At 49.9% G+C, this 25,497-nt stretch overlaps 1 protein-coding gene across 2 annotated transcripts in view; it reads left to right on the top strand.

The window, feature by feature from the left end:
• The window catches only part of CLPB (ClpB family mitochondrial disaggregase), a 69,337-nt gene that overhangs the window by 23,542 nt on the left and 20,298 nt on the right, over positions 1-25,497 (top strand). For both annotated transcript variants that reach the window (XM_081951756.1, XM_081951755.1), the window contains 2 exons: positions 10,573-10,670; positions 19,759-19,873. In XM_081951756.1, coding sequence (XP_081807882.1) covers positions 10,573-10,670; positions 19,759-19,873 — 213 coding nt within the window. The remainder of the gene's footprint in view (positions 1-10,572; positions 10,671-19,758; positions 19,874-25,497) is intronic.

The following is a 25,497-nucleotide window of genomic DNA, read 5'->3' as shown; positions in this document are numbered from 1 at the left end:
ATTGGGTTGGCTATTATCACACCCACCCACTCGTCCGCCCGCTTGCCTTTTGAAGCAAGACCGTTATTCTTACGGGGATTTCCATGGTTCGGGATGGAAAGATTTGTCACCCTCCTGGCTCTGGGGCCTTTGGGGGAAGTGGAAGGCACCCTAAGAGGAAGGAGAAGGCACAAGGCACCATGGCTGGACGGGTCGGGGCAGGATCGATGCGCAGCAGACTTAGCTCCAGGCCAGAGGCATTGGCAGCTTTTGACCCCTTGGCGAAGGGGCTGGGCTTGCATTTCTGGGTCATCACACGGGTGGTAGGTGCAGCATTCGGACCCCCTTTACGCTCGGTCACACAGTCTACCAGATGTCTAGGATGGATCTGGTCAAGGAACGGGGCTAGGCAGAAGTTGATGTTTGAGGGTGTTAAACGTATCCAGAATAACAATATAAAAGTTGGAAGGGACCGTGGAGGCCTTCTAGTCCAGCCCTCTGCCCTAGACCAGGGGTCTCCAACCTTGGCTACTTTAAGGCTTGTGGACTTCAACCCCCCTGGCCTAGACCATTCCAGACAAGTGATTGCCCAGTCTCTTCTTAAAGACCTCCAGCTCCCACAACTTCTGGCAGCAAGCCATTCCCTTAATCTGTTGGTTAATTGCTCTAACTGTTAGGGAATGGGTTATTCCAGATGTTTTGGTCCTCTCCTGGATTAGTTTCCATCCATTGCTGCTTGTCCTGTCTCCAGGTGCTTTGGAGAAGAGAATAACAGAGTTGGAAGAGACCTCATAGGTCGTCATAGGGTTGCAAGATGCCAGGTGTTTCTAGTCAAACTGCCTTTCGCAGTTGCCAGTGGCGGACTTGTCACTGCTGATGGTGCTCCAGATGTTTTGGGATTGCACCCAAGGTGCCTATTGTTGTTACTATGGTCGGGTGCCCAGTCAGCCTGATGTTTAGACTGGATTTGGCATTGTTTACCTAGCTGACAGGGTCTTTTCCAAGGATGTGGGATAGACAGATGTTTTTATTCGAAGGGTGCCAAAGGTCGTCACCGGAGGGAAACTGTTCCTAGCCAAACTGCCTTTTGCAATCAACCAGTGGTGGTTTTTGTCAGTGCTGATGGTATTCAAACAGTGTTCAAGTAAAATAATAATTGTTATTATTATTATTATGATGTACTAAATTTATATGCCACCCATCTCCCTGTCCAGCAGCTCTGGGTGGTTTCCAGCCTCTTAAAAGCAAAGTGTAAAAGAGAGAGAGAGCATTAAAAAACTTTTAAAATATTCAGCATGAAAATTAAAACATTAAAAGCATCCTGTAACAATCCTGTGTTGCCGTTGCGTTTGGCGTCTTTCTTTAGGTATTTATTCAACTTTAGCTCACTACAAGCACCAATTGAGCATAACCCCAGCACTGACATCATCATCAGTCAATCAGAATAGAACTGGAAGGGGCCTTGGAGGTCTTCTAGTCCAACCACCTGGCCAAGCAGGCGACCACTTCAGACAAGTGACTGTCCAGTCTCTTCCAAAAAAAACCCTTCCTTGTCCTCACCGTTAGGGAGTTCCTGCTTAATTCCAGGTTGGTTCTCTCCTTCATTTAAGTTTCCCTCCGTTGCTTCTTCTGGTGCCTTGGAGAAGAGGTGGACCCCCTCTTCTCCTCTGTGGCAGCCCCTCAGATATGGGAATCCCGCTATCCCGTCCCGCCTAGTCCTTCCCTTCTCTCGACTGGCCAAACCCAAATCCTGCAGCCGTTTTTCCTTTGTTTTTGTCTCCAGGCCTTTAATCATCTCGGTTGCTCTTCTTTGCACTTTTTCCAAACCCTCAACATCGTTTTCGTAACATGGTGACCAAAACTGGATGCAGGATTCCAGGTGTGGCCTTACCTTGGTTTTACAAAACCGTTCGAACATTTCACGTGGTTTTGATTCTGTGTTTCTCTTTGTACAATCAAGGATTGCATTAGTTTTTTTGGCTGCTGCCTCACACGGCTGGCTCATCTTTTAAGTGCCAAATGCTGAGGTTATAATATAATACAGTGAAATATAGTACAGTATCATACAATAGTAATACCATACAATATACTATTTAATTACAATAAGTAGCACTTATATTTAATGTAAGTAATCCTCTTACAACAGTCCATTTAGTGACTGTTTGAAGTTACAACGGCATTGAAAAAAGTGACTTACGCCTTGTTTCACACTTCCGACCGTTGCAGCATCCCCATGGTCATGTGGGCTTGGTCGTTGGCAACTGACTCATATTTATGACGGCCGCAGTGTCCCTGGTCATGGGACCCCTTTTGCGACCTTCTGACAAGCAAAGTCAGTGGGGAAGCCCGATTCATATTACCTGTAGCTGTGCACTTAACAACGGTGGTAAAATGGGGCAAAACTCACCTAACCACTGTCTTGCTTAGCAACGGAAATTTGGTCGTAAGCGGAGGACTTCCTACGATATTAGGAATGAGGGCTGCCCTGGTTTCCTTCAAAGCCACCGGACCTTTGGTGATGGGGCCGTGAGAGCTTCTGCCTAGGAGCCCTAAGAGGATCCAGAAGCCCCAGAGATTTCTTGGGGGTCCCTTCTGTGGGCAGCTTGCTATTTTCAGCCCCAATTCCTGGCTTCAGGAATGGTGGAGTGGTGGTGTGGCCCACCAGTGGAACTGGTGGCAGACTCGGACAGTGAGGAAGATGGGCCAGTCCTGGAGTCTGGGGAAGGGCTCAGAGGAGGGCTCTGTGTCGGGGCAGAGAGGGGGCCAGAGCCTGTTCCCAGTGTGCACATGCGCAGAGTTGCCAGACGAAGGGAACAGCTAAGGAACAGGGGTCAACCTGGGAGTAAGGCCACAGGTAGATGATGAATGGAACCTCCCAGAGGGAATAAAAGAGGAGCAAAAGGGGAGTGGAGTTTGCAGGAGACAATCAGTTCGCTTCATTGGTTTGTGAGACTCCTGGCCACGTTCTGCAGATCTCGGCCTGTCAGCTCTCCAAGCCAGAGAAGGTCTGTGACCGTAAATCCTCCCTCGAAAGACTTTGCTGGAGGTGGAGGAGCAGAATTCACAGCATATTAAAAAAAGAGTGGGGTTTTTTTTTGGTGGGGACCAGGAGTTGGCTTCAGGCTCTCGGGAAGCCTCGGTCAGAACAAGTGGCCATCCTGTGCCTCAGTTGGTAGCCAGGACCCCCACTTGCATCTAAGTCTGTTTGGGGGGAGGGAGGCTGTTGACTTAGTCGTGGCCGAATAGAAGGACACAAAGGGGGCCCCAAAGAAGGACACCCGCTACAAAAGACGGCCACACACGGAGAGCCTCCTTTGAGTTGACGTATTTATATATCCCACTTCTTAACTGGCCTCCGGGAGGTGTTCGATTTAATGAATGTAATGAAAGATTAAAAACCCAATTATTTAAGATTAATTTTTTAAAAAAACGTAGAACTGCATTGACAAGATGGAACGATCCATGATGGGAAGACTAGGAGTTTTTTTTGGGGGGGGGGGGATAGCAATGGGGGAAGCCAGTGTCACTTAACAACAGTAACTAAAAAGGTTATAAAATGAGGTATAACACAGTAAATGACCCCACAGTCATCCTCCCCCACCTCTACTCCACAAACCCTATTCTCTCCTAGCACTGATGATGTTCCCTAGTTGGGTCATGAAACGTCTGCAAAAAACCATCAAGCTCAGAGAGCGTCAGGGACCCCACAATCCTCCTCCTCCGCTCCACACACCTGTCTCCCATGTAAGACTGATGATGTTACCTAATAGGGTCATGAAAGATTTCTAAGAAATCAACCCTGCTCAGAGAGCATCAAGGACTCCACAGTCCAACCCCAAGCTACAAATAATTCCCTTCTATCGGTTTAATCCTGGTTTATGCAGGTGCAGGCTAAGTCCATCTACATTGTGCTCCATTATAAGGTATTTTGTTTCATTTCTGGCTTAACCCAGCGCACGGACCCAGCTTTCAATGTTCGCGCACCATGAATTCAGAGGGCTGGTCTCTTAAGATTTGGGCCGGGAGCAGGACATCCCCCATGCCCCTTGGAGAATCTCCAGCAGGAGTCCCAGAAGATGCAGGGGTCACCCCCACAAAGCTCCTTCACGAAGGGGCTGCAGCTGAGGACAGCCCACCTTCCCCACGTCGTGCCCCGAATTCACTCTCCTCCCGCTCTCAACATTTGCCAGAGAATGTGATAAATTCCGTATTGATTCCTTCGGTCACACTGTAAATTTTGCAAAAGATGATTAAATAGCTCAATCGTCTCTGCCGGTGCCAAAGCTCAATATTTTGCAGGCTGGCTGTATCGACCTCGCCTGCCTGCGAAGGCCACCAGCTCCAAGGCCGGAGCCCCAGATCGGCCATTAAACTCCGATGAGACCAGGATGTAAAAGCCAATCAGCTTGGGCATGCTGACACGGGCAGCTCCACCCGTGCCTGGCTGGCCACCGGTTTATGCCCGTGTCGAAGCTTTTAAGAATAGTTTCCCCCCCATGCAGCTAGAATTGCATTGGCACAACGTTGGAAAAGGGTAGAGATCCCCATGGATGAGAAGGTGATAAGGAAAATATTAGAATGGGCAGAAATCAACAGATTAACATTAGCAATTAATTCAGGGGTGTCCAAACTTGGGAACTTTAAGACGTGTGGACTTCGACTCCCAGAATGGCTGGGGAATTCTGGGAGTTGAAGTCCACACGTCTTAAAGTTCCCAGGTTTGGACACCCCTGAATTAAAGAGAAAGAGCAAACTGAATAGTATAGGATTTGGGAAGTATTTTACTAATGGTTGGAGAGAGAGAAAGGGAGTTTGGAAATGAAGAAAACTAAAAAAATAAGTAGATAATACACTTAGATAGAGATATAAAACGGTTAGTATGTATATAAGGAGAATAATGATGTTTAATGTTGATATGACATCCTTACTAGAAGATATTAAGAAGAAAAATGGAGAGTTTTATAATGTTTTTAAATGCTCAATATATTATAATACTAAACGTAGGGAAATAATGTTCATATGAATGTGAAAGTTGTGGCAAAAGAGGTGTTTGTGCCCAGACGACACGCGGCAGAAGGAAAGATGGAATGGTTAGCTTTGTAATTGAGAAATAAAAAACTTTTTTTGTTAAAAAAAGAATAGTTTCCCCACACCTCAGCCTTTCTGAAGGCCCCCCCCCCCTGGGCAGGTGGGTTTTGTACCGATAACAGCCGCGTACCAGCCGTTCAATGGCGTGAAGTGGCACCGTCAGGGGAGCAATGCGCGTATGCGCAGGCATGCTTGGCGGCAGGAGTCGGCTGCCTTGGTTGCCACTTGGCTTCTGGGTCTAATTCACAGTGTCGCCCACCACAGGTAGTCCTCGACTTACGACCACAATGGAGGCTAGAATTCCTGCTGTTAAGTGGGCCCATTTTACGGCCTTTCAGTGCTGTTGTCATTTTGAGCGTGTTGTAAATGGAGTGCCTCTGCTTGAATAGCCCCCTACGGCCCCTGGGTGCAGGGTGACTGAGGGGCTCCCCCAGCCTTCTCTATCCCTCCATAGCGCTTGGCAAGGCTCTCGGGAGTAAGTGGTGGCTAACCTTTCTCTAAAAGGGTGCCCAAGCTGTGCGTGCGCCTGCCCACCCCCCCCTGCACATGCGTGAGCGACCCTTGCACGGGGAGGGGACTTTCACCCCCCGGAGGCTTTTCTGAAGTCTGGGGGGGAGAAACGGCCTCCCCCGGCCCTCCGGAAAGCCGAGAATCAGCTGAGGGCTCCCTGTGCCACCTGTGCCATGGCTTCCCCATCACGGCTCTGAGTGGTTTATCATAAAATGAAGAAAGGTTTTTTAAAAAATAGACACCTGGTTGGTTTCTCTGCTCTCCCCACAACAGAGGGAAAGTGTGGATGGATCCCTGGGAAGCACACCTGGGATCTGCTCTCCCCCCCCCCTCTCTCACACACACACGCTCCACTCTGTTCTTGCATTGATGAGCTTCCCTAGTGAGGTCATGAAACGTTTGCCAGAAAAACCTCCCAGCTCAGAGAGCACCAAGGAGCCCACAGTCCTCCCCTCCTCCCCCCCTCCTCCCTTTCTCCATCTAGATCAACCCCCCTCACTCCTAGCACAATGCTGTTCCCTAGCAGGGTCATGAAACGTCTGCAAGAAAAACCACCCAGCTCCACCAAGGAGCCCACAGGTCCATCCAGAGCTTCCAAGGCTCTGCCCTCTCGCTTAGCCCAACAGCGGACGAGAGAAGACCAAGAGCCTGGTCTTTGTGTGGTGGGTGGGGTGGTCGAGACGTCGCTCCTTTGGAGAGCAGGCACCCGCGGCTACCCGAGGCGACGCTTCCGCCCCTCCTCTCAATCGGAGCCCCTTGTGGTGGGCTCCAAAGTGAGGGAACCCTGGCAAGCAGAGCGGAGGGGTTCTTCCACACACCCCTCCCTCTCTCCCTTCCTCTGCTCTCCAAGGCCCCACCTGCCTTTGAAGTGTCCGTGCAGCCCCCCCCCCCATTGGAAGTGCGTTTATTTTACCGGAAAGAAGGGCGATCATGTTAATTCAATCACAGACGGGCTCTGGAGGACAGGAGTCTCTTCCTATTACTTTAACTAGCCATGTAGAGCAATAAGGATGTCGGGCCTTGTCAGGGATGACGGCTGATGACACACACACACCCATCTCCTCCTCCTCCTCCTCCTCTCGCTCCCAGCACCTCTCTTCCTCCCGGCACACAGCCCAGCTGACACCTCACACCTTCCTGCGTGGGTCAGTGTGGGCATGCAGGCTCGCCCCGCACTTGTGAGTTGCTGCTGGAAGGGAGTGCGAGGTTGTGGCCCTTTGGAACTTGATGAATGCAACTCTTGCCTTCAGAGTTATTTCTTTGTTTGTTTGTGTATTTTGTGAGATTTCTCTCCCGCCTTGATTGCTTTTATATCTCAAAGACATTTCATTTCTTTCATGAGCACAGAGGGAGGTGCGGTTGCCTTTTAAGGTCCTGAAATGGGAAAGTTCAGCATCTGATCCCTACCTCAGACAACCCTCGGTCTTGAATAATTCTGCACGTTTATATCCATCCATCTACTATCTGTCTGTCTATCTATCTCCATCCATCTCTATCTAATTATCTATCTATCTCTATATATATCTATATCTATCTACCTACCTACCTACTTACCTACCTATATTTCTATCTTTTTATCTATCTATCTATCTACCAGCATCTATCTATCTATCTCTATCTAACTATTATCTATTATCTATCTACTATATATCTATTGCTCCTGGGGAGGAAAGCGATGGCAAATCTAGACAGCAGACTAAAAAGCAGAGACATCCCCCTGCCAACAAAAGTGCGTCTAGTCAAGGCTGTGGTTATTCCCAGTTGCAATGGATGGTTGCAAATGTTGGACCTTAAGGAAGGCTGAGGGCCAAAGAATGGAGGCCTTTGAACCCTGGTGCTGGAGAAGAAGACTCCTGCATTGAGTCCCTTGGACTGCAAGGCCATCCAACCGGTCAGCCCTAGAGGAGATCAACCCTGACTGCTCTTTAGAAGGCCGGATCCTGAAGAGGAAACTCAAAGACTTTGGCCATCAAATGAGAAGGAAGAAGGACTCCCTGGAGAAGAGCCTCAGGCTGGGAACGATGGAGGGCAAAAGAAGAAGAAGAAGGGGATGGCAGAGAAGGAGGTGGCTGGGTGGAGTCACCCAAGGCAGTTGGCGTGAGTTTAAATGAACTCCGGAGGATGGTAGAGGATAGGAAGGCCTGGAGGAACGTGGTCCATGGGGTTGCAATGGGTCGGACATGACTTCTCAACTAACAACAAATATATCTATTATCTGTCTACTGTCTGTCTGTCTATCTATCTATCTATCTATTCCATATTTATTATTTGTTTAAATAACTCAAGGCAGCAAAGTACTCCTTCCTTCACCTATTTTTACCACAACAGCCCTGTGAGGTGGGAGGCCTGAAAGAGAGGGACTGGGCCTAAATCACCCTGCTGGCTTTCATGCCTATGGCAGGACTAGAACTTGTTTTATGAGGCTTTTGAGCTACGTATTCCAAGAAACAAAGATTTTGAGGGAAAGGATCATTTCATTGGCATGTTGGAAACGGGCGGGGTACAGGCAGTAAAATGTGCGTAAAGTGGGAAATGCTGCATAGAAAACATGGACCCCAGACATTTTTTCCATCCGTCTTCTCTGTTTTCTTTCGGACAATCCACCAGGGGTACAGAAGTTGCCTCCAGAAGTTGCGAATGCTCCAACAGTGGAGGTCTTTAAGAAGATGTTGGATATCCATTTGTCTGAAGTGGTGTAGGGTTTCCTGCTTGAGCAAGGGGTTGGACTAGAAGACCTCCAAGGTCCCTTCCAACTCTGTCATTCATTCATTCTTTGCCACTGAAGTCAGAATGGGTGTTCTGGAGAGGCTGCATTCAATGTTGCTTTATTACACTTCTATGTCCTCTATACACACATACACACCCACATGTGTATGTTTGCTTAGTAGTTTGACCGCCAAACACCAGTGAAGACGACTCCCGCCCCCCCCCCCCACCCACTGGTGGGCTTTTCCGTCTCCTTCCCGCTTGGCACTCACCCCTCGCCCTGGAGTTATTAACTAACTCAGGCCTCTTCCCAGCAGGTTCTCCCCCCCCCCTTGCACAACCACTTCCCCAAGCCCCTCTATTGACAGCGATCCGGAATCTGGAGGAATCCAAGACAAATGATGAAGAGGATGGAGTTAATAAAATTTGAAAAATTGAGAGCTGTCGCTCCACTTAAACTTTTTTCCAATACCTCCGACGGAAACATATTTCCCCAATGAGTGACCTTCGGCAGCTGCTCGGGCTCTGTCGTGCTGCACTGACGCTGGGGGTGAGCCAGCCTGCTATTTATCAAATATTATAAGTCAGGGCCCACTCCTACCGGCCGAGATTTGGGGAGGGGGTGTCCCAGCGCCCCGCAGGGCCCCCGGGCGTTGCCCAGGTGTTGATTCTCGACCGACGACAGCTAGTGGGAGGTGACAAATGACCTCCTGCTCGGATTCCCAAAGGTTGGAGCCCCCTCGGCAGGCGTGGGCCTGGCTAAATCCAGGAGAGGCACTTGCTGCTTGGAGGAGTGGGGAGGGCAACTGCCCCCCCGCTACAGAAGGGGTCTGGGGTCAGGCCACGCCTCTTAGGACGGCCAGCAAGTGTCCTGCCACCGAGTTATTTATGAAAGCATAATATTTTATTGCCGTGGGTATCGGAGGAGGTAGGGATCGACCGGCAGACTCTGGTGGGTCTATCAATTATTGCAGCAATTAGTCAAGTCGTCAGAGCCATTAACAGGGGAATTAGACCAATATTGGTGAGCCATTATTAATAGATTGACGGCAGGACGAAGTCCTGATGTTCTCCGAAGACGAGGCAAAGGGAGCCTCCAGGCTGGCTGCCCCCAGGGACACCCCCCCCCCAAAAGAAAAACTTTTCTCCTCTTCCTTGGAGACCCCGGCCATTGTCTCCTCACAAAGGAGCTTCATTTTGTGCCTTCTTGAAAAGGTTATTGAGCGGCCTGCCCTGGGAGGCCATAGATAAGGTCACCTGTTTGGATGGTCTTTACGGGAGGCGACGAGGGCCGGAATGACTCTGCGTGGGAAGTTTATAGAAGGCCTTTTTCATTCCGTAAGCAAATACAGACAGGAGGACCTTGGAAAGGGCTAGTTTGGCCCTCTTGTGTCGGGGTCTCAGGGGAGAAGCAGGCAGGGACTCCTTTCAGAGAAGGGCTGCGATGTGCGTCCCATCTTGATGCAAAAACGTGGCCCTCCCCAAGGAACCTGTTGCTGGTCTCTGTACCTTTCTGGATTGTGATGGAGGAAAACTCTCCCTTCCCCCTCCTCCTTCCTGGGGGGAATGGGCCTTAACAATAACCGAGTTGGAAGGGACCTCGGGGGGCTTCTAGTCCAGCCCTTGCTCAAGCAGGAGACACTGGACCAGGGAGGGCAAACCTTTTTGTCGTTGCGTGTTGAAAGCACATTGTAAGGCAATGCGCGTGACCACGCCCCTGGCCCCTGTGCAACCCACCTACACTCCCCCATGCCCACGCAACCCCCCCTTCGCTCCCCCCGTGCATGCGTGCACAACCCCTCCCCCTGCACCCCATGTTGGGCCTAGTAGGCCTTCCTGCAGCATCCTGGGGGCATGCGTGGCAGAGACCCCACAATCCGTTGGCCGGCGGGAGGCAAGCGTGCATGCATGGTAGAGCTGGGGTGGGGTGGGGTGGCTCGCATGCCAGGAGACATGGCTCTGCGTGCCACTTTGGGCAGACGTGCCATACGCATGCTATAATGGCCCTACACCATTCCAGACAAATCCTTAAAATTGCTGTTCTTAGAAACCTCCAGCTTCTGGAGGCACATCGTTCTCATTCCCTCTTCTACAGAGCTGCAGAGACCCTGCTCCATCCTTTGGACGCTGTCTCCTCTGGCCTTCATACGTGACCCACCGTCCTTCCCTCTTTCAAGCCTTGCTCATCCCAGAGATGAAGGAGGGGCGGGGGCAGAACCTTCAGGGTCCATAAGCAGAGGGTCTTGGAAGTCCCCTCCCAGATGTTGAGTTGCGTTTCTTCCTTTCCAGGCGCCAACCCCCTGCAGAGAAATGAAATGGGGCACACGCCTGTGGATTACGCCCGCGAGGGAGAAGTCATGAAACTTTTGAAAAATTCAGCCACCAAGGTGAGGATTGGGAGATTCGTTTCCTGCGGGCTTCTCTCTCTCTCTCTAGCTCAGGGAAATATTTCCGTTAATTATTTGAACCCCAAATTAGAGGGCATATATCAATTCTCTAGAGGTTGGACGTACAATTCAGAATGATCTTTGGCGGTTGTAGAAGTACGAGTGAATGCAAAGCATGCAAGAGGGTCAGCGGTTTAATTGGGCCTGGGTATGCGGATGGCAGAATCCTGATCGAAGGAGCAGAAGAGGTAAAAACGTGGGAAAAGCAGTGTGACTGTATGCTGGCCAGGGAGGGTAACAGGCCAGAGGTTTGTTCTTGAGTAGCGTACCAAGAAAGACAGTTTCTTAATATGTTTCTTAAAGAAAACATGCGATAGAGTGGATCCAACGGAATACTTTGTGCCGAAGTATCAGAGAGTAAAGCTGGTTGCTCAATGCAATAAGAGAGAGAGAAATTGATTGATTGTGGTATTTATACGCTTACATTACCTTTATGTTAAGTCAATAAGAATGACCACTTAAAAAACATTTCCATCGCGGTATCTGCCTGTGATGAAAGGCCTGCCTGTGGGATGGGATGCTTAGAAATAACTCACTATTGAGCAGCGAGTAGGTTAAAAATGCGCCCGTTGTTAAGTGTATGGATAAATTTACAAGGAATGCTTGCGGTGACAGTAGAGGCAGGTTGCTCCAAGACATAAATGCATGTGTGTTTTATTTATTTTTACTTATTACATTTATATGACCGGCTGTAGCATATAAGCAACTATTTGTGTGTGTAAACGATGATGCCATGTTTCAAACACAGGCTTGAAGGCACCCAAAAATGTTAGGTAAATTGTAAAATGTGGTCAGAGGTACAGATTTGAGAATTCATATGTCAAACCAAGATAGATGCAGGTAGTCCTCGACTTATGACCACAATTGAGACCAAAATATATGTTGCTAACTGAGACATTTGTTAAGTGAATTTTGCCACATTTTGCAACCTTTCTTGGCCCGGTTGTTAAGTGAATCACTGCAGTTGTTAAGTTAGTAACCCGGTTGTGAAGTGAATCTGCCTTCCCAATTGACTTCGCTTGTCGGAAGGTCGCAAAACGGGATCACATGAGCCCCGGGACACTGCAACCGTCATAAGCATGAACCAGTTGCCAAGCGCCTGAATTTTGATCACATAGTCCACGGGGATGCTGCAACGGTCGTAAGTGTGAAGAATGGTCATAAGTCACATTTTTCAGTGCTGTTGTAACTTTGAACGGTCACTAAATGAACGGTTGTAAGTCGAGGACTACCTGTAATACGCAACAAGGGAAAAAATGAAATGTAAATTATACTCTAAATCAGAGGTGTCCAAACTTGGGAACTTTAAGACTTGTGGACTTCAACTCTGGCTGGGGAATTCTGGGAGTTGAAGTCCACAAGTCTTAAAAGTTCCCCAGTTTGGACACCCCTGGTCTAAATGGTGGATAATGAGATCAAATAGATAAACAGGTTAGTCCTGGACTTACAACCACAATTGAGGCCAACGTTTGTGTTGCTAAGCGAGGCAGCTGTTAAGTGAGCTCTGGGTTGGGAAGGAGGCAGGTGATACAAGTCCATTCTGTATTAGCCTTTTGGGAAGTGGATTCAGGACTTTAGGCTGTTCTCTGCATTACACACACACACACACACACACACACACACACACACACACACACAGGTCTGGTGTCTTTCTCACTCAGTTATTTTTTACTAATTTGTGGCAACCTTTGAGGTGACTGAGAAGGACCCACATATTTCATGCTGGTAGCCCAAATGGAGCCTCCTGGGCTTCCTTTGTGTTGACCCTCTACGAAAGACCTGGGTCCGAAGGCCTTCCAGCTGTTACAGATATGACTAGTCCCGCCCTGGTTCTTGGTCTCTCTGGTCAAAAAACCAGTTCTGGAGACCTCACTTAAAAGAAATATTGGTAAGATGGAGCAAATCCAGAGACGGGCAATGAAAACAGCGCAAAGTTGGAGGAGCAAAACGTATCAGGAGAGATTGCCGGAGCGGACTGCACCCAGCCTGGAAGACAGAAGAGAAAATGGGGAAGCCGATTGAAACCTTTAATGATCCTGACCTGGTGTAACCTCCTGATCGCAAGACCCATCACAAGACTCCCAGATTGACCCATCACCTCACTTGGCATGCCCACGCCTGAAGCCTGTCAGGGTTCCAAATAGCATCCGAAAGTGAATCAGAGTCCGAGGCAAAGGATTCCTCAAAAGTTCCCATTTATGAAGAGAGCCATGTTGCCACATCTGGGGAAACCCGAATCTGAAAGCTTCAAGGTTTTCCCCACCCAGTTGAAAGTTCAAGATCCTGCCCTAACACCTACCAGTCCATCCCATGGTCCCATCTCCCACTGCCACGCTGGTAGCTTCCACCCATTCAGTTCTGGTCAGGTGCAGAGACAAAGGATGACCTTGGCTTTCTAGAAAGAATGTTGTTATGGCTGCATATCATCTAACGCCATACAATCCCCCCTCCCATTTTCCCACAACAGAAAGTGTGGCAGGCCAAAGACCCAAAAGGAAAGATGGCGGCAGGCTGACAAAGCCCTTATCAGCAGAAGAACGCCGCAATGACACCCCCTACGCTCTGCTGATGACGTTACCTCGCCTGCTAACCAAACGCTTAGAAAGCAACCCACAAGTCTCGGAGAACGGCCCCCGACCCCCATGAGACCTTTGGATCTACGTATCCAGGGTGAGAGTAGGGCTCTAGAAGGCGGCATTTTCAATGTGAAGCAAAAACCAAGGACACAGCAGCATCCCCTCCAAGTGACGGAAGGCACGTTCAAAAGCCAGGCTGGAAAGGATGAGTTCTAACAAATACAACTTTTGCAACAGAGCGGTCAATGCCTGGAATGCTCTACCTGACTCTGAGGTTTCTTCCCCAAACTGCCATAATTTTAACCTTAGACTGTCAACCTCACCCCGTTCCTAAGAGGTCTGCAAGGGGGCAGGCATAAGCGCACCAGGGTGCCTTCCGTCCCTGTCCTAATGTCCCCTTGTATTCGTCTCCATTTCACGTATCCAAAATCATGTCTATACTTACATGATTTTGTATTTCTCGGACTATAAGATGCACCTTTTTGTCTCCCAAAAGGGGGTGAAAATGTCTGTGCATCTTATAGGTTGAATGTTTCTGAAGTCCCGCCCACCTGCTGGCCATTGTTTGGCCTCCGCACAGCCTGTTTTGGGGGCTTTTTTTTTTGGCCCATTTTGGAGGCTTTTCTTGGCCTGTTTTCGAGGCTTTTTTTACCTGTTTTTCCCCCAAAAAAACAGACCGAAAAACCCTTCAAAAACGGACCAAGAGAAGCCAAAAAATGGACCGAAAAAAGCCTTAAAAATGGGCCAAGAAAGGCTGATAAAACAGACTGAAAAAAGCCTAGAAAATGGGCTGAAAAAAGCCTCAAAATGTGCTAAAAAAGCCCCCAAAACAGGTTGAAAAAGCCTTGGAAATGGGTAGAAAAAGGTCTGGAAAAGGGCTGAAAATGAGGCACACAGAGGCCCAAAAACTTTTTTTGTTCTTGTTTCTTCTTCTAAATTTAGGTGGGTCTTATAATCTAAAAAATATGGTATATATGTTATCTAATACATGCTTGATGAAATAAATAAAACAAAAAATAAATAAACTCAGGAAAGAGTCCTGGAAGCTTGGAACCAACTTCTGGCAGAGGCAGTGGGTGCCAGCCATCAGAGCTTAAACATGGGTTGGGATAAACACAGATCCACCCTTTGACAAAACTTAAGAAATAAAAAATTAATAATTTTTAAAATAATAAATTAAAGAGAAAACCTCAAAGTGCAGACTTGATGGACCATGTTTCCGTATTTCTAGAATAATGTCTTATTTTGGAATTGGCACCATCTCTGCCTGCTGGGGAACATGATTTCAGTTGCTTTCCTCGCTGTCACAAAATCCATGTTGACTGCAAAATCCAGACGCCATCGGTTTTGGGGAGGGGGCAAAGGAGGACAGGCTAAAGCCGTCCCCATTTTAATGTGGGCAAATGAAACGTGGGGAGTTGGCATCCTTCTATCCCTTCGAGAAGGAGGAGGAGGAGAAGAAGACGAGGAGGAGGAGGAGAGAAACAACATCTTGCTAAGTCTGATGAGTCCCCGGGATCTTCTCCTGAAAGTCAAAGCTCTTCATTACTTAAAAGATGGTTGGAAGAGAGTTTTTATGTCTACAGACCCTTCAACCGTGAATGGAGGGAGAGAGACAGAGAGAGAGAGAGAGAGAGAGAGAGAGAGAGAGAGAGAGAGGCTGTGATTTATGGATAGATGGGAACCGCTGAAGGAAATGCGATTTTGCGCAGCACATAAAATCTTTCAACTCTTCCTGGCTTCTCTGGTGACGAATTCACCGCTTGGGGTGGGGTGGGGGGATGCCGAGGTCGATGTGGCCGTTCGCTCAGGAGAGCTTGTTCCTCCTGCCCCTTCCCAACCTTTGAGGACTTATGGGCCACTCTCATGCCCGCTGGAGGATGCACTGGGGCTGCTACTCAAAGCAGAGGCACGTCCCATCCCCGCATTGTCTTCGCACCCCAGGGACAAAGCAACAGGAGTTTGTTTGTTTTGGGAAGGGCTCCCTTCTTACTTGTAATGGGACAGAACAGAATCTCAGAGTTGGAAGGGACCTTGGAGGTCTTCTAGTCCAACCCTATACCATTTCAGACAAATGGCTGTCTTAAAAATAGAACAGGGATGGAACACCCACAGTTTCTGACAACTTTGTGCCCACCTGCACAAAATAAAGGTCAGGTTATGGGTGGAGCTTTTTCTGGGGCAGCCCCTCCCTCAGCATGGAAGTCTCTCCTGGAAAAACAGAATAGTAGGGTTGGAAGGGACCTTGGAGGTCCTGTAGTCCACCCCCTGCTCAAGCAGGAGACCCTGTACCATTTCAGACAAACGGTTGTCTAATCTCTTCTTAAAAGCCTCCAGGGATGGAACGCCTGCAACCTCTGGTGGGAAGCTGTTCCACTGGCTAATTGTCCTCTCTGTTAGGAAGTTTCTCCTTAATTCCAGGTTGCTTCTGTCCTTGGTTAGTTTCCATTCATTGCTTCTTGTCCTCAGGGGCTTCACTTAACAATCATGTTACAGGTAGTCCTCCACCTATGACCATAATCGAGCCCAAAACTGAGTTATGCCCCATTTTACGGTTGCTAGGTGAATCAATGCAGTTGTTAACTTAGTCACAAAGTCCCCCATTGACTTTGCTTGTTAGAAGGTCACGTAAAGCAAATCACGCGACCGTCATGAATACGAATCAGTTGACAGGTGTCCCAATTTTGATCACATGACTGTGGGGATGCTGCAACGGTCTTTAAGTGTGAGAAGCGTACAGGTATAGGTCTTTCCAGGGGCGCTGTAACTTCCAGCGGTCACTAAGTGAACTGTTGTAAGTCGAGGACTACCTGCACCCTCACTCCAATAGGTGTAATAGCCTGCTTCCAAGCCTGTTTGTTGAGGAGGGTCTGTCCTTACACATCTGTCCTGCTCCCTGCCACGGCAGCCACCCGTTCTCTCAAGCAGAAATCTGCAGCCTTGGCCTCTTGAAGCCTGGAGGACTTCAACTCCCAGAATTCCCCAGTCAGCCTGGCGAATTCTGGGAGTTGAAGTCTGCCAGGCTTTAAGTTCCCAAGGTTGGAGACCTTTGCTCTAAAGCAGGGGGGGTCCAAACTTGGGAACGTTAAGACTTGTGGACTTCAACTCCCAGAATTCATTCTGGAAGTCCACCAGTTCCCAAGTTTGGACCCGGCTGCTGTAAAGAATCCCAATGTGCAATAAACACCCGTTTTGTCGGCTTCAGCATAAAGCCCTTGAATTTGTTATATGAGAGAAAGAAAGAAAAGCTGATTTGAAATGTTGGCCGTTCTCTGACGGAATCCGCCTGTCAATCATCTGGGATAATATATCCGGCAAGCTGACTTCAAAATGCGTTATGGGGTGTTGTTGTTGTTGTTGTTTTTCCCCAAGCATAAAAAAGCAAGAGAGAAAAGAATTGGCCCATATATTCAGAGAGACATGGATGTATAGGCCGGTGGGGAGAGGACTTGGAGGCCGGTGATATATGCAGAGGCCGAGGGGGCTGGGGGGAAGCGACAGGCTCCGTGCTCCAGGATTCCGCCCTGCGAGGAGGATCCTTTGGGATCAGCCAGGAAGTTATTGCTCCATATTGAAACATCAGGGTGGATTGGGGGGGGGGGGGGGGTCCTTCCACTTCGACGGAAGGCGGTGGCCCAAAATTGGTTTGGTGGCTTTTGCTTTTTTTTGTTTTTATTTTTTAAAAAACCTCCTGTCACAGTCGTTCCCATCACAGGAAAAACCTCCCTGTCCCACAATCAGTTTTGAGGCTGAAGAAGCATTTTTTATGGTGGAAACGGAGAATGCTGATTAAATCAGTGGGAAGGTATTGATGGAAGAGAATATTTGTAGCTCAGGGTTGAATGTCCTCCCTTCCAGCACTGATGAGGTTCCCTAGTTTGGTCATGAAATGTCTACCAGAAAAGCTCAGAGAGCACCAAGGTCCCCACAGTCTTCCTCCTTCTCATTCTCCTCTTCCTCCTCCTCCTCCCTTTTAGCACTGATAATGTTCCTTAGTTGGGTCATGAAACGTCTGCCAGAAAACCGCCAAGCTCAGAGAGCACCAAGGACCCCACAGTCCTCCTCCTCCTCCTCCCTTCTAGCACTGGTAATGTTCCCTAGTTGGGTCATGAAAGGTCTGCAAGAAGAGACCAAGCTCAGAGAGCACCAAGTCCTCCTCCTCCTCTTCTCCACAGACCCCATTCTTCTCTAGCACTGATGATATTCCCTAGTTGGGTCATGAAACGTCTGCCAGAAACAACAGTGCAGCCATAGGAAATTGGAAAGGACAAACTCCCTTGTTAGGTCAGATCATTCAGCCAACTGTAAATCAAAGGCCATGTCTGCTGTGGCCGTTTTTGAATAGTGCAATTATCCCCCATGGAAGACGGTACATTTCCTGGCCAAGGATGAAGCCCCTCTGCCTACCACAAATCCTTTGGAAGGACTTTGGTGCAGCGATTTTGGTGTGAATAGATTTTTTTTCCCCTCCCGTTTGTTTTGGAGAGTCGGAAAGCTGTGGGAGGCCTAGGCGTTGCTGGATTGGGCACACGAAGCTTAAACTTCGGGCCTGCCAATGCCAGGATTCTTGGCCAGCTGGACGAAAAGGCGCCACCAGGGTAGGGAAGGCTACTAACACGGGTTTTGTGGTTTGGTGTTTGCTGCAGACGAATGTTGTGTCACTGCAGTCACAATGACACACTGGCCTTTGGCGATCTGCTTCCAGAAGTCCACAGTTTCTTACGGGTGTTTATCTACCTCTCGTCCACGAGTGGATGTTTTGGTTTATATCTGTGATATTTATACGCTTTTATATTAAAAGGAGAAGCGAAACGTGGCATGCAGTACAAATGAGTTCAATATCGGTAATCAAAATAAAATTTCTCTCTCCCAGCTATGCATAAATTATGCATCCTGCCGAAATTGGGGAAAAAGCATCCCTGAAAGAGCACAGCTAATGCTTTGGTAGAAATGGCTTAAAGCCGGAGGAAAAATTAGCCTGAACGGGGTCCCTGCACTTTGCAAATGGAGATTAAGAACGGAACGTGGAGGGCTGCTTGAAGCCTCCCCCTAAGGCCCAGGGGCCATTCTGCTGTGGGGGTCTCCTTGCGAGCCTGATGTGCCACATCCCTGAACCCCTGCAGCTGGCCTTGAGACCTCGGCAAAGGGGAAGAAGAATCAGTGTAGAGCTGGAAGGGACCTTGGAGGTCTTCTAGTCCAACCCCCTGCTCAGGCAGGAGACCCTACATCATTTCTGACAGATGGCAATCCAGTCTCTTCTTCAAAACCTCCAGGGACGAAGCACCCGCAGCCTCTGAAGGCAACTTCTCTTCCACTGGTTAATTGTCCTCGCTGAGACCTTGAGCTGATTATAGGTAGTCCTCAACTTACGACTGCTCACTTAGCGACAGTTCAAAGTTATGGTCTCCCTGAATCTCATCCCCCTGCAATCACGTGATCGCCCCTCAGGCCCTCTGCATTAACCCTGAAGCCACGTCTGGCTTTCAGCAAGCAGTGGATTTGCACTTACAACGGCCATGTTCACTTAATGACCGAGTGCAGCCACAGTGATTCGCTTAATGATCGCTGCAAAAAAAAGTCATAAAAGTTATCACCTACCTGAAAAGGGGAACTGAACTTGCATTTTGGGCCAGGTCTCCCCTCGGTCCCATGACTGAAGCACTCTGCCACAAGGCCCGCGTTAACCCTAAAACTGTAGCAAAGAAAGGGGTTCACACTTACGACCACCGTGTTTGCTTAATCACTCGCACTTACAAGTCTGATGATTCACTTTAATTACCATTGTAAAAAAACAAAAATTCCATAAGATCAGATTGGTCACACACCCGTTTTACAACCATTTCAACTTAACGCCCATAAGGAGCAGGCTCCATTGCAGTCATAACTTAAGGACTACTCATATTATGCCATCATACAAATGACGTAAATCAGCGGTCTCCAACCATCCTGGCACCAGGAACCGGTTTCATGGAAGGCCATTTTTCTAAAGACCTGGGGGGGGGGGGGGGGAGGGAATGGTTTCACACACAGAACCTGGTTCCTGCACATGTGCAGACGAAGCTTTGCGTTCCCACCCGCGGCTTGTGTGGTCCGGTTCCTAACAGACCACGGCACGGGTCGGGGACCCCTGATGTAAATGATCTGATCCGTGTCCTGGCACGTCAATCTGCCTTCCGCTCTGGATTGTGTCCTGTGTCTGCCGTCTTCTCCCCAAAGCCCTGAGACTCTTGAGCCTTTTTCCTAGAGGGAAGCCGAGCTGGTTTTCCACCCCTCTTCTATGACAGGGAAGATTGGGGGGGGGGGGGGGGGGGCTGCCCTGCAGCTTCCTCCAAGATGGCCGGGAGTTTCTCTGTCTCTCCGATCCAGCCACTTCTCCCCCCAGCCAGGCTGGGCAGGGCTGCGAAAGGGAGACTAGGATGTCACCAGCATCTCTTTTCCTGCCCTTCCCACAGTTCCAGGAAGAGAAGCGCCGGAGAGAAATCGAGGAACGCCGGCGGTTTCCCCTCGAGCAGCGACTCCGAGAACACATCATTGGCCAGGAGAGCGCCATCGCCACCGTCGGAGCCGGTGAGATGGGGAATCCGACTCATTAAGCCAAAGACTGTTCCTATGGGTGTTGTTTGGATGGAGGGATTGGAGGGAGGGATAAGATGAAAGAGCAGGATAAGAAGCAAAGGGTGGAAACTGATCAATGGGAGAAAGAACTAGAACTAAGGGGAAGTTTGGAGGGGAATGGTTTCCCTCCAGACGTTGTGGGGTCTCCATCACTGGAGGTTTTCGTGAAAGAATTGAGCAGCCATTGGTCTGTGTTGCTGTAGGGTCTCCAACTTGAGCAGAGAGGTGAACTGGGGCAGGGGGGGGGGCGTGTGAGTGGCAGGCATTAGTGCTAGCGCATGAAGCTCCATTCGCGCAAATGGAGCTTCACACCTGAGTGCAAGCGCCCTCCGCTCACACGAGTGGAACTTTAACGTGTGCGTCTTTGCCCATTTCTTCCACAGCCTGATTTCAAACAGGCCGCAGCCCGGTTGTGGGGTTAGGGAGCCCTGAACTAGAAGACCTCCAAGGTCCCTTCCAACCCTGTTGTTCTATGTTCTGTGAATGCCAGCTTGGGAGGGTGTCTCTGCCCACTAGGTCCCAGGAGACAAACCCTGGTTCTGTTGTGGTCCACTGGCGGCCTGTGGAGCTGGCAGCAGAGTCGGACAGTGAGGAGGTTGGGGAGGAGCATGGGCCGGTCCTGGAGGCTGGGGAAGGCTCTGACGAGGGCTCTGTGTCGGAGGCAGAGAGGGGGCCAGGGCCATCTGGGAGTTACGTGCTGCCTCCGGAGCCTCCAGTCGGAGATCAGCGAGGCAGAGGAACAGGGGGAGCCTGTTCCCAGTGCACACATGCACAGAGCTGCCAGGAGGCAAGAACAGTTAAGAGAGAAGGGACAACTCGGGAGGAAGGCTTGGAGGTGATTGGCCCCTCCCATAGGACATAAAGGAGGAGCAAAGGCAGGTGAGCTTTTAGAGGAAGCAACTTGGTTCATGCTGGTTGGTTTAAATTCTGAAGCTCCGTTTGGACTCTGTGCTCCGTGTGGCCTTGCAAAGCCAATTGCCAATTAAGCCTCTGGCAGCATTTCAAGGAAGATAAAAGGTGGGTGCTTATCAGCCTTATCCCGAAAGACTTTGGCAGCCTGCTGTAGGACTCTTTACTACTATTTGGGACTCATTATGGGCTGTGGATGAATACAATTCACAGCCTTTGAAAGAAAAAGAGGGGTTTTGGGACTAAGCGTGTGCTTTTCACTGCCTCAGGAAGCCTCGGCCAGAACAGTTTCCAGGCAGAGGAGCTCCATCCCTGTCCAGTTGCTAAAACCCCCGGCTGGACTCCCCGGCCTAGAAGGATTTCCGCTTACGGCTCTTTCTCGGGGAGCCTAGTAAATGAAGCCATGGTCATAAGTATGAACTCGTTGCCAAGAGGCTGAATTTGGATCACATGACCCTGGGATGCTGCAAGGGTCCTAAGCATGAAAGTCACTTTTTCAGTGCCGTTGTAACTTTGGACGGTCACTAAGTGAACGGTTGTAAGTCGGGGACTGCCTGTAAAGTCCGAGAGACACAGGACCCACCCAAAGTGCTGCAAGCCTCATCCTCTTCCTTCACCCTGAGGCAGAAACCTCGGAAGGCTCAGCTAGGAAAGGGGAGGAGGGCTATCCCGGAAAATGGGACCTCCAAGTGGCCTTTGGAGATTGGGGGGGGGGAGGTTGGGGGGGGAGAGGAGGCGGGTCCCCCCATGTACACCCACAGCTTGGCACCCGGGTGGGGCTGAAGCCGTGCCGGCCGGCAGCTGGGGAAGCTAATTCAGAGGCCGTGATTCATGGGGAGGGGTCCTCTGACGTGGGGGAGGGGGCTGCCTTGGGCACAGGAGGGAGCAGCTGCCTCCCTTCGGGAAGCTCTCTTGATTGAATTACTGGGGAGCAGGCGCCCTTCGCTCTTGGGCAAGGACCAGCTGCCCTCTGGCACCCGCTTGGCCAGAGCTGGTGGCTCTTCCTCCCACTGGGGTTGGCCTGCCTGCCTGGGGACTTTGGGAAGCAGCGGCCGGCTGGGGTCAGAGCCCATTCTTCCTCCCTCTTCCTCTTTCTTTCTTTCTTTCTTTCTCTGCCTTCCTCCCTCCCTTCCTCCTTTCCTTCCTTTACTCTCTCCCTCTTTCTTTTTTCTTCTTCCTTCCTTCCCCCTTTCTTTCTTTCTCTTCCTTCCTTCCTTCTTTCCTCTTTTACTTCCTTTACTCTTTCTCTCTTCCTTTTTTCTTCCTTCCATTTCCCTTTCCTTCCTTCCCCCCTTCTTTCTTCTTTCTTTCTTTTTCTTTTTCTTCCTTTCTCTCTTTCTTTCCTTTCTTCTCTCTTTCTCTTTCCTTCCCTCTTTCTCTTCCTTCCTTCCTTCTTCCTTTACTCTCTCCCTCTTTCTTTTTTCTTCCTTCCATTTCCCTTCCTTTCCCCTCCTTTCTTTCTGTCTTTTTCTTCCTTTCTCTCTCTTTCCTTTCTTTTTCTCTCTTTCTCTTTCCTTCCCTCTTTCTCTTCCTTCCTTCCTTCTTCCTTTACTCTCTCCCTCTTTCTTTTTTTCTTCCTTCCTTCCATTTTCCCTTCCTTCCTTCCTTTCTCTCTGTCTCTCTTTCCTTCCCTCCTCCCTCTTCTCGGTTTTTAAGACCTTGTGAAAGGCCAGCAAGGGGTGGGTGGGGGGCTGCCTAATCTCGGAGGGGAGGGTATCCCACAGAGCAGGGGCCTCTGCAGAAAAGCCCCTTCCTGTAGCTCCTCCAGCAGCCAATCGAGGGGGCTGGGAAGCCCCATGAAGCAGCAGAGAAGGGCGGTTGCTTCGGCTCTGCTGATCAAGGAGGGAGGCTGAGAGATGGCAGAAGGGACTAGCCCCTTGACAGCCACTGGCAGAGGTTTTCAAGAACAGACTGGAGATCCGTTGGCCTGGGGTGGAATGAGGTCTCCTGGCTTGAGCAGGGGGGTTGGACTGGAGGACCTCTCAGGCCCCTTCCGGCCTCAGGATTGTACGGTGTTCTGGTTCCGCCGACCCAACCGGCATCCCGTCCAGCAGCCCCACAAAATGAATTGATTTGATAAATGGACATTTATTACGCTCACAAATTGGCTGAAACCAATTTTGCTCACGTCGACCCCTGATAACTGCTGGGGTATTGATTTGTGTAAAGTAATACAGTGAATTTATCAGTTCAATCGCCCAGCTGAAGGGCCTCCCAGAGACCCCGGCACTCTCTGCCACAGGCGGAGTTGCAGACGGCAAAATAAAACCTGCCTTTGGAAAGGAAGGAAGGGAGGAAAAGAGGGAGGAAAAGACTCTCGGCCTAGGGCCAGGCTGACACCCCCACCCCACCTCCCTCCCTGCCGTTCCAGAGCCCCCTGCAGCTGCTGAGCTGGGGGGAGGCTCCCGGGGCCCTCGTGTCGGAGCTGGTAGGGTTTTGGAGTCCCTGAATGTCCGGGGATGAAAAATTAATGAAGTGGCAACACAAATAAGAAGTTAAACTTCTGACATTTTTAGTGCCTCGTCAGGCAGGGTTTGCTGGGCTGCTAAGTGACTCTCTTCACCTTCCAAGCCCAATCGTGACGGAGGCTGGAGCTGAAGCCCGAAATGTGGGCCTTTCTGCTTTCTTTGACCCTCCAAGGAGCTAGTCCTCATTGGAGAGGACAGTGTTTTCAAGGGGGGCACCCCAGGATTGGGTCTTGGGCCTGGTGGTTTTCTGCATTTTTGTTCCTTTTGGGGGCAGCTTTCTCTATAGCACTGATGATGTTACCTAGTTGGGTAATGAAACGTCTGCAAGAAAAAAGCCAGGTTCAAAGAGAGCGCCAAAACCCCCACAATCCTCCTCTTCTTTTCCCCCTCCCTCTCTCCTCCTCCTCCTTCTTTTTCCTTCTTCTCCTCCTCTTCCTTCTCCTCCTCCCCCCCTCCTCCCTCTTCTTCTTTTCCTTCTCCCCCCCCCGCACCCTCTCCTCCTCCTCCTCCTCCTCCTCCCTTCTATCTCTGATGATGTTCCCTAGTTGGGTCCTGAAACGCCTGCAAGAAAAGAGGGGAGCTCAGAGACCCCCAAGGACCCCTCTTTGAGCCCTGAGCTACATTCTCCCACGTTGACTCTCTTCCGTACGGCACAGGGCAGATCCCAAGGAAACAGAAGGCCGGCAGCCCCCGTGAACCTGGGCAGAGCCCGAGGCCACCTTCTCTGCTCGGAGTCCAGGCTCCGGAGGGAGGATAGCAGAGGTTGGGCTAGTGGGACCTGGCGCAAAGGATCTGGATTGCAGGCTGAACAGGGGCCTGGCTTGGGATGAGGATGAAGAGGATGCATTACTTAGCCTCCTCTTGGAGGCCGAAACATCAAAAGAACTGCTTTCCTTCCTTCCTCTTCTCTTTCTCCCTCTCCCTCTTTTTCTCTTTGCCTCTCCCTCTTTCTCTCTGTCTGTTTCTTTCTCTCTTACCTTCCTCCCTCCCTCCCTCCCCCCCTTGGGGATTGCAGGAATTGGGTATGTCTAAGGAGGAGAAGTTCTAGGGGGTGACATGATAGCATCCTACAATATTTGAGGGGCTGCCCCCAAAGAACAGGGGGTCAACCTATCCTCTGAAGCACCTGAAGGCAGGACAAGAAGCAACGGATGGAAACTAAGCAAGAAGGGAAACAACCTAGAACTAAGGAGAAACGTCCTGACAGTGAGAACAATTGAGGAGGGGGCCTTCAGAGGTTTGGGTGCTCAACCGGTGGTTTTTAAGAAAAGACTGGACAGTCCTTTGGCCAGAATGGCATAGGGTCCCATGCTTGAGCAGGGGGTTGGACTAGAAGACCTCCAAGGTCCCTATGAGGATTTTACGTGGCTTCCTTCTACGCAGACAAAATTAACGAAAACACAGTTTCCAAATTGTGGACTGGACTGATCCCTTCTCCCTTAAGGAGACACATCCACAGCCTTGAACCTTCTCTCCCATTCTGGGCGCCACGTCTCGGATAAAAGTTCAGAGAAGCCTTGAGAAGAAGAGGGAGGACCTTTATCCGAAGGAACCGAAGCCCTGAATCACCACCCAGATCCTGCAGCAGAAGGACTCACATTGAAATAAGAAAGTGTGCGTTGCCGTGTTGTTACCTCGCCTCCTTTCTGCCACTCGTGCAGAGGAGGTTAGAGAGTTGGGGCTGAAGCCCCCTCTCTTGGCTGCCGAAAATCCAAGGCAGCTTTGCTTTGACCAGCTGAGATTTTCTCACGAGGAAACTCACTGGGGAAGCCAGCAGGAAGTCAGAAGCCGCTGCTCCCATTCATTTCCCCCCACCCTTGGTCATTCTCTTTCTCTGTTTAGATAAGGAAATTCTCTGAAATGATGAGCCAACAGGACAGGGGTGATCGATAAATATTTTTGTTATGCTGATACTCTATATCCAGCTATTTTCCCAGACGATGGATTACATCAGATGCTGGGCAATTTTTGAAGAAAGAGCAGAATGAATCAGGGCAGGACAGAAAATGTTCCGAGCTCTCACGATAGCCGGGAGACATTGAAAAGGTCAGTTCCTGAGGAATTGACTAGATGAACGTTCCGTCTTTCTCCAGACATGCAAAGAGCTGAAAGCGTCGCACGCGGGTTCCTTGGTGCCCTCTGAGCAGACGTCTCATTGTCCTACTAACAAACAGCATCAGTGCTAATGACTATGCTGGC

The sequence above is a fragment of the Natrix helvetica genome, assembly GCF_964273705.1.
Source record: "Natrix helvetica genome assembly, chromosome: 4".
NCBI lineage: Eukaryota > Metazoa > Chordata > Lepidosauria > Squamata > Natricidae > Natrix > Natrix helvetica.
Note: the sequence above shows the minus strand (reverse complement) of the source record. Positions and strands in the feature narration are given on the sequence as shown.